Here is an 8842-nt window from a genome sequence, read left to right on the forward strand (position 1 = left end):
AGACTTCTGTAAGTGAATAAGGCTTCTTTAATTAAAAAGAAAACACACTGACGATAACCACAATCGTGGCTTCTGTCATTGGAATGAGTGTTTTAATGAGAGGTTGTAAATTGTTCTAGCCCTGCTGGATTAACAGTGGGGTTTTTTATGCACAGTTTACATCTGTAAATTAACTATTAACTAAATGTGATATTTACTTCTGAAGAATAAGAAGAGGAAGAAGAAGAAGAAGAAGAAGAAGAAGAAGAAGAAGAAGAAGAAGAAGAAGAAGAAGAAGAAGAAGAAGAAGAAGAAGAAGAAGAAGAAGAAGAGGAAGAAGAAGAAGAGGAAGAAGAAGAAGAAGAAGAAGAAGAAGAAGAAGAAGAAGAAGAAGAAGAGGAAGAAGAAGAAGAAGAAGAAGAAGAAGAAGAAGAAGAAGAAGAAGAGGAAGAAGAAGAAGAAGAAGGGTATGACAAATGTGTAATGCATCCCCATTCCTCTCATTTGTATGATATGAAGCAGTGTGCAATTTACTTTGACTGCCCTGCGTTCTCTAAAAGTTGATGACGTTAATGTGTTGTTTATAAAGTGTAACAGTAAAAAAGTTAAACAAACAAATTTCTCCTGATTCCTGCATCTTTTATTCTTCAGAAGATGAAAGCATTTACCATTTATTTTTTAACTGTTCATTCTCTCACTTTTGGTCTGATATTCATAACTGGTTATCTTTAAAAAAGGATAGCATACTCTCATTTTCTTACAATGACATTATTTATTTTATGGTCAACTTGGATGGAAGCATTTCAGATACTGTCAATCCTGTGATTATTCTGGTTAAATCAATACTCGTTAAGGTTAATAGGTAAAATAGAAATGCAAAATTGTTTTTACTTCTCCAACGTTGTCCTTGCTATTCTAAATTTTAATGACCTTCCTTTTTGTGTGCCCTTTATTTGTTTTCCTTCACTGGTGTTTGCCTTTTTAGTATTGTTCCATTGTTTTGAAAAGTTCGTGTTTCCCTTTCAGTATTACCTTTATTGCTTAATGACGGTTTGCAATTGTACCGTAACATGTCTACTGTTGTTGTTCTCAGTCTATTCATAACTTTGTTCATCTAGTCCCTGTCTTGTTTGTAAATTAGCTTTTGACAATAAAGTTAAGAAGAAGAAAAAAAAAAACAAGTGGACGCGCGTCACTTCCTGTCTTGCGCAGACGCAGCGAGAGGGAATCAAACATGGCGACGGCGGCGGAGAAGTCAACTAAAGAGCGTCTGTTGGCCGTGTTGGATGATTTGGAGGTGTTATCCCGGTAAAGTTCCGCTTCCCTTCGTTGTTCTCGTGTTGCCTGTAAAGTGTTCTTTGTGCTGTTGTCGTTTAATCTGTTGAGGGTTCTGCTCGCAGCAGTTTGTACGTCTTATTCATCAGCGCACATTCCGCTCACGAAGCGGACCGCTGTCCGTCTTCCTAGAGAACAACACCGGACAGGATGAGATCAAAACAGCCCTCAGTACTCCGTGTCGTTGTAGTGGACGTGAACTCTCAGAGCCCTGTGGTGAAGGCGGCCTGTCGGCTGGTGTTGTGCCGCTCTGTCCTCAGGAAGGACCGGCTTTGTCCCGACGAGTCGCAGGTCTGATCAGCACGGAGCTTGTGAACCGTTGTCCTCTCGAGGTGATCACCTGGTTTGTCTGCTGACCGACAGATATGGTTGCATGAGCTGATGATGTGCGTTGTGTCCAGTGCAGGAAAGTCACATCATATCCCGTAGTGTCTGGACTGATCTGTGGTGTTTACAAAGCTGTGGGTGCACTTAAAAACAAACTGGTCTTAATAGTGCACACTGCTTTAGTTTGAATGAGCTCAGAATAAAATGCATGCAGTTCATTACCAACTCGTGTCAACAGGAGGAAACGGAAAGCAAAGAAAAGCTTGTTTTATCCTTCTATGTGTAAAAACCTTTATGCATTAATTCGCTCTTAATTGCCTTCTTATATGTATAATGGATATAAAACTAATACTAAACTGATGGCTTCATGTAAGATCAGGATTCTGGTCTGAACTTGTTCATGCTTCATTGTTCATAAACTTGGGGGCATTTTTGACCCTTCCATCAGTTTTTCGGGGCATTCTCATTTTTCTTGTTGCATTTTTCCATAATTTCCTTCACTGGTTTTCTGAAGTCGTTTTCACTCTCTGCCCTGCTGCGTGTGTGTGTGTGTGTGTGTGTGTGTGTGTGTGTGTGTGTGTGTGTGTGTGTGTGTGTGTGTGTGTGTGTGTGTGTGTGTGTGTTGAGGCTCAGGTTACGAGTCATTCAGTCCATTTGGGTGTCTTGCTCCAATGTGGAGGAGGTCCATTTTCTCATAATTCATCCCGGACCAATGCAGAACATGTCAGACAGACTGTAGCACGTGGATCAGCAGCTCTAAATAACTTTCTTCTTAACTAACATTAGAACTCATTTGAACTCTTCTGTCTGTGTTTATTTTCTTTCAGGGAGCTGATAGAGATGCTGGCTCTGTCCAGGAATCAGAAACTACCTCAGCCTGGAGAGGACACTCGGGTAACAACGCAGACACACACAGACACACACACACGCAGACACACACAGACACACACACGCAGACACACACAGACACACACACAGACACACACAGACACACACACACGCAGACACACACAGACACACACACGCAGACACACACAGACACACACACAGACACACACAGACACACACACACGCAGACACACACAGACACACACACACAGACACACACAGACACATGCAGTCCACACACAGAAATAAACTAGCTCATTTAAATATATTGGTGACATCCATAACCAGGACTTGAACAGAAGCAGTTCCAGGCTCTTGTTGATTTTATAAATCGCTTCTTTTTTTAATTTTTTTTTAACCATGTTTATATTGTCATGACTTTTTAATTTTTTAAAAAAAATGTATTTCTCACCTCTATAAGTTAGTATAAAATAGTTTTATTAAATGATTCTAGCAGCTTGTCAGTCGCCCGTGAGTCACTTTGAATGACGCTAACCTTTATGAATAGCGCTGCACACATAAAGTTTGACACTGGAACATTCCACAGGTAGTAATGGCCGATGTTATTCGGTCCTTCCCTGTTTATTGAAGTAAAATATTTAAGAGGTGTGTGTTTTCCTGTTAGATCCTGGAGCTGCTGGTGCAGAGGGACAGGGAGTTCCAGGAGCTGATGGAGGTGGCCCAGGAGCAGGGGAAGGTTCACGAGGAGATGCAGCTGCTGGAGAAGGAGGTGGAGAAGAGAGACAGTGACGTCCAGCAGCTGCAGAAACAGCTCAAGGAGGCTGAACACATCCTGGTGGGTTGGGCTAGCCTCTTGTTTGATTTGACAAATGAAATTCCTCTTAAATGGAACTTGTGCTGACTAATTTACATTTTGCACTTCCTTGATATCAGTCTCTCACATTCTCACTCTGCTATAGGGGGAAAACACTCTGGTTTTGTTTTGTATTTCTGGCTTAAATATTCTTTACAAAAAGAAGGAGAAGCTGTCTGAAGGCCAAAAAGAACAAATTTATTTGAAAAATAAATAAAATTCAAACAAAAGCAACTGAAAAGCTTTTGAAAGCGAAAAGAGAGAGGAGAAAAATGACTGAAATAGTTGAGCAATGGCAGGATTACACCGACATTCTACCTCTGCACAGTCAGACTTCCTTGATATTCACAATGTTGTCATATTATCGGTGTGACTGTTGGCGGTTTTATGCACCTGAAACTGATGTGGCTGGATGAGATATAATGGCCAAGCAGCCAGAGGCATGCACAGAGTTGTAGGCACATTTAAGACTCAAAACTTAAGTTCATGATAAAGAGTATTTCATCACAGTGATAATTTAGTTGCCATTACCTTTCTGTTAAAGTTCGTTTATTTTATGGTGCATTCAGGGACACATCGGAGAAGTGATTGAGTTTTCCTTCAGAAAATCAAATGCGCGAGGCAGTTGAAAATACAACAGCTCTATTCCAGAGGATTAGGAGTGAGCAACATGCAAGTCAGGTTTGATTGTGTAAGACAACACAGTTCAACAAAGCAGCAAGAATTTACTTTTGATTTAAAAAATCATCACCGCCTCCACTGGCCGTCATCACCACAACAGTCACAGAAAAAAATACGTTTTTTTTCATTGAAAGAAGTGCCTGTATTTCGTCCTTCTTATCACTGCAGAACCTTTCAAACATACTGTTTGGACAGAGTATTTAACGTCAGTGCCAAAAACCAGCCTAAAAGAACCGTCTGCAGTAACATCTGTTTTCGCATGATGTGAAATGATGTATGAATACAGGATTTTCACAAAGAAAAAAACAATGTAGACAAACTACATAGACACAAAACACAAAGAAAAGAATAAAATAATCACTACAAAGAGAAAAAAAACATCAATAACAGATAAAAATGACTTTATAGTGAAACAGAATGCGTACAAAGAGACACAAAACAGCTACAAGTCACACTAAACAACTACAGAGATACAAATCAAACCTAGAAAGAAAAAAAGATTATAAAGAGAGAAAAAAATGACTAAACAAAATCAGGATGCTTACAAAGAGACGCGAAACAGCTACTAAACAAGCACAGAGACACAAAAAAGATACGAAGAGACGCTGGGAAGAAATAAAAATGACTACAGAGAGACAAATGTTGACTTACTTTTTATCCTGACTGAATCAGTGAGGATCAGCGGTGTTGATTCTTCAGATGAAGTTTTAGTGTAACAGCATGTTACTGATCAGACAAATTTGAGAGGTTATCCTACCTCAGATGCCCTGTGTTCATAATTACTGGACAAACACTAAAACCTGAGTAAGTTCCACACATGACTGCAGGTTCTTTTAATCTAAACCAGCTGCTCATATGTTTTTTTTTTTTTTTTAGGCCACTGCTGTTTACCAGGCGAAAGAGAAACTCAAATCCATTGACAAAGCCAGGAAAGGTGAGCTAACACACCCGTCTGACACCTTCTGGTGAACACTGAGGTTGTGCGTCTCTCGTCGTTTCCGTGAAGTCAAGCTGTTCACTTGTTGTTTTGCAGGAAGCATCTCTTCAGAGGAAATCATCAAGTACGCTCACAGGATCAGCGCCAGTAACGCCGTGTGCGCTCCTCTAAACTGGGTGCCAGGTATGAAGTCACTGCACCTCCTGCTGGCTGTTGGCCGTCATGTTTGGCATCACTAACGGTTGGTTCATGTTTTATGTCAGGTGATCCACGCAGACCTTACCCCACCGACCTGGAAATGCGCAGCGGGATGCTGGGTCACATGGCCAACCTGCCGACCAATGGGGTGAACGGACATCTGCCAGGCGATGCTCTGGCCGCTGGGAGGTTACCGGGTAAGTCAAAGGGTCAAGGGTCAAGGAAGGGTAACTTTTTCTTGAAGGACATGAATCGGAGGACATCGATAAATGTTAAAGGAAAGTTCCACATGAATTGAATCAGATGTCTGTATGAACACTGGCTCACTCCTGATTCTACTGGACATGACTCGTGTTAAATCTACGTCTAAATATCAAAACTCACCTCCTCGCTCGGCCTGTGGGAGGACGTGCAGGCAAGCCAGCACCGAAAACCACAGAAGAAGAACAGGGCACTATTTCCATTTCTGCAGCAGCTTCCTGCCGTTTCTAACTGTTTTATTTACAAGAAGCAGATGACAAACATTTCAGTGGGAGAAGAATCAGGAAAGGTCATCTGAGAGGAGGAAATCAGACGTGTTCAATCAGACGGCAGACAATGAAGTTAAACTGCTTCGAGAGTTACCAACAAGTAGAGTCGGCTGCTGCTGTGGTTCCTCTCCTCACTCTTCTGGGTTTAGTTCAAGATAACAATATAATGCTGCACTCCTGCCGCCATCTTTTTTTGTCAGCGATATGACAGATTTTCTGTAAAGCTCAAGTTTTTATTGCTCACACTGCAACATGTTTTTAGATGTCCAAACGGCGTACTGTGGAGGCCATTCTGAGGGGAGAAAAATGCTGTTTTAGTGCGCGTGTGTGGAGAGAAAAAGATTTCTAGATTTTTGCTGATTTATTGGGGTCAGATGGCCGCACAAGGTTGGCGGTTCAAACCTCGCCTCCCTGTGTCCACATGCTGAAGTGTCCTCGGGCAAGACACGGCCAAGGTATGGCAACTCGGTCGCTATTAGTGAGTGAGTTTGTGAATCAGAGGCAAAGTTATAAAGCACTCCGTAAACCTCTAAGGTTTAAAGGCAGAACATCGGTGCAGATAATTTACCATTTATTGTGGCTCTGGTCAAAGAGATCCCGTCCTCACACGGGGTACAAAATCCTCGTTGGATGCAAATCTAGATTCCTGCTGATTGGAGACTTCACTTGGTTTAAGCAGCTAAATTTCAAATGTGCAGGTTTTTCTCGTGTAGAATTCCCTCTTTGTGTCACTACTCCTCCATTGCAACTCAACACAGAAGCATTGTGTGTAGAAACTCAGAGTGAATATTGTACTATGACAGGGGTGTCAAACATACGGCCCGCGGGCCAGATCCGGCCCGCCAGGGGGTCAAGCTCGGACCGCTGGATGACTTTGCTAAGTGTGAAAATTACAGAAAGACATAAATTGCATTTCTATGAGAATATGGAGGTTTATGAGTACTAATGTTTTGTAATTTTTTAAATCAATCCAGTAATTGCTTCAAAAACAGCGTAAATGCGACGTCTGCTCCGGAGGAAGAAGCGCTCGGTGCCACAGGCAGCAGCGCTCGCTGCTCGCTTTGTGACGCGTTTGACGTCAAATGCGTCACAAAGCGAGGGAATCTGTAGAGGAGAGCCGGGGCAGATAAACAGTGGGCTGATGTCTGAGTTTTTGGTCTTTATGTTTCTAGTGTATTGTAGAAAGACCTTAAAATAGGGTTTATCATCCAAAAACCTTCACCAATGATTTAAACAGAGAGAAATATTGTCGTTATGTCTGCGTTATTATGCTATGATTCTACTGGTCTGGCCCGCTTGAGATCAAAGTGGGCAGTATGTGGCCCCTTAACTAAAATGAGTTTGACACCCCTGTACTATAGTAATGTAACTCTGGAGGACACTTTTTTTTTTTTGCCTGAGTCTGAAGCCTGATTTTTAACATCTACTGAACTGCAGAACAAGTTTTCACACAGAATGAGATCATTTTATGTGGAAGGTAAAACTCTGTGATGATGTTTCTCTCCTTTCATCTGTTTTTGCTTGTCTGTTTCCCAAATTCCCCCAAAAAGAATCAAATTGCCTCCCCTGTACACCGATAATGATCACCTTCTCTCCTGTCTCCTCAGACGTCCTGACGCCTCACTACCCCTGGCATTCCTCGGACGTCTCCGTGGGGATGCTGCCTCCTCACCACGGCAACGACTTCGGCCTGGAGCCCCCAGGTCACAACAAGGAGAACGAGGACGACGTGGAGGCCATGTCGACCGATTCGTCCAGCAGCAGCAGCGACTCCGACTAAGAGTGTGTGTGTGTGTGTGTGTGTGTGTGTGTGTGTGTGTGTGTGTGTGTGTGTGTGTGTGTGTGTGTGTGTGTGTGTGGTATAGACATACTTTCATTTTTCCTCATTGAAAGCCTAATGTAAGACTAATTTAAAGGACCGTTCTGTAGTTTTTTGCATGATGTGCCTTTGATGCGACATATACATGCAACAGTGTCCTAATGTCTTTCACACACCTCCTGCTGGCATCCTCAGGTTTTCCTAAACTAGAATTAGGACTGATCCAGGATCCTAAAATTCAGGACCGATGCTTCAAAAACCTGATCATAACCAGAACACTCAAGTCCCTGTACTCGCACTCAAATATTAGAACGTGACAAGTGGCCGTCCGTTTCCTGAAGATGAAGCTCAGTTGACGACACCGTCGGGATGTGAAAATGTGGAATTCTTTTTACATTTGTGAAGCTGGAACCAGCAAATGTTAGGAATGTTTGATCCTTGAGTGCTACAAACAGCGAGCCTGATGCAACACAGTCCAACTATCAGCACATCACAAGCTCATGTTATGTCTTGCTTGTTCAAAGACAAGACTGTTCAAAGACAGAACAGTTTGTGATTTTACGGGGCTTAATGTCATAGAGTTATTTGCAGTGACAACTTTGAGTCATTTTGAAGTTGCACCATAGAACCACAAATTATTATTTTATACATGAAGGCAAAAGAATATCGGCCTTCAGAAAATCTCCCCCGAGTGAGAGCAGACTTGTTCTGCTCTTCGATGACACCTGTTTGAAGCTGTGTGCGGCTTTATGTCTCATTTTTGTCCGTCTTTGCGGGGATGTTTGTGTGATAGTGTGAGTGCTTCCACGACAATATTGATAAATGCTGTGTAAATAAACTTGTACATTCTCAGTCTTGTAAATAAATATGTTTTGAATAGCAATTATGTTTGTCTCTGGTTGTGTTGTTTGCTTTTGACATGGACAACTACAGGTGTTGGTCAAAGTACCAGTACCTCAGTATAAAAATACACTATTATTACTAAAAGGGTTGTATTCAATGTTTAATAGTAAAAAAAAAAAAAAAAAAAATAGTTTAAGTACATATGGTATATTATTGGATTTTCATTAGATGCATTTATGTAAGCAGGTGGAACTAAATTTGAACAGTTGTGCATGCTGTGAAATAGTTTATAGCTGAGTTTAATTAAATTTGGTAAGGTTATATGTTTTAAATGTAAAATCTTAATTTGAAAATGAATGTAAATGTGGCGTATCAATACAGTATAACTGAAAACGGAAGTATAACATCAATTAAAATAAGAAACCTTTGAAAATATACTTATTCATATCCAGTTATTTTGCCAGATGGACCTGTATTTTAGACTCATTGAC

At 41.3% G+C, this 8842-nt stretch overlaps 1 protein-coding gene across 1 annotated transcript; it reads left to right on the plus strand.

Moving 5' to 3' along the window:
• The first annotated feature begins 1183 nt into the window (after positions 1-1183).
• med4 (mediator complex subunit 4) lies at positions 1184-7534 on the plus strand. Its single transcript, XM_069720102.1, has 7 exons — positions 1184-1287; positions 2469-2535; positions 3155-3325; positions 4901-4958; positions 5058-5144; positions 5225-5356; positions 7297-7534. Exons 1-7 carry the CDS (start codon positions 1214-1216, stop codon positions 7467-7469), a joined length of 762 nt encoding a protein of 253 aa, XP_069576203.1. The 5' UTR covers positions 1184-1213; the 3' UTR covers positions 7470-7534.
• Positions 7535-8842: the final 1308 nt, after the last annotated feature.

The sequence above is a fragment of the Brachyistius frenatus genome, unplaced genomic scaffold (genome assembly GCF_029030835.1).
Source record: "Brachyistius frenatus isolate BFR_SWC_R1_liver_20210118 unplaced genomic scaffold, ASM2903083v1 Contig_232, whole genome shotgun sequence".
Classification (NCBI taxonomy): domain Eukaryota; kingdom Metazoa; phylum Chordata; class Actinopteri; family Embiotocidae; genus Brachyistius; species Brachyistius frenatus.

Excerpts from the sequence above, each read along its gene's own strand:
- med4 (XM_069720102.1), top strand. The coding sequence starts at position 1,214 with ATGGCGACGGCGGCGGAGAAGTCAACTAAAGAGCGTCTGTTGGCCGTG. Across the intron at positions 2,536-3,154 it reads AGCCTGGAGAGGACACTCGG|ATCCTGGAGCTGCTGGTGCA; the intron begins GTAACAACGCAG and ends TTTTCCTGTTAG. Across the intron at positions 3,326-4,900 it reads AGGAGGCTGAACACATCCTG|GCCACTGCTGTTTACCAGGC; the intron begins GTGGGTTGGGCT and ends TTTTTTTTTTAG.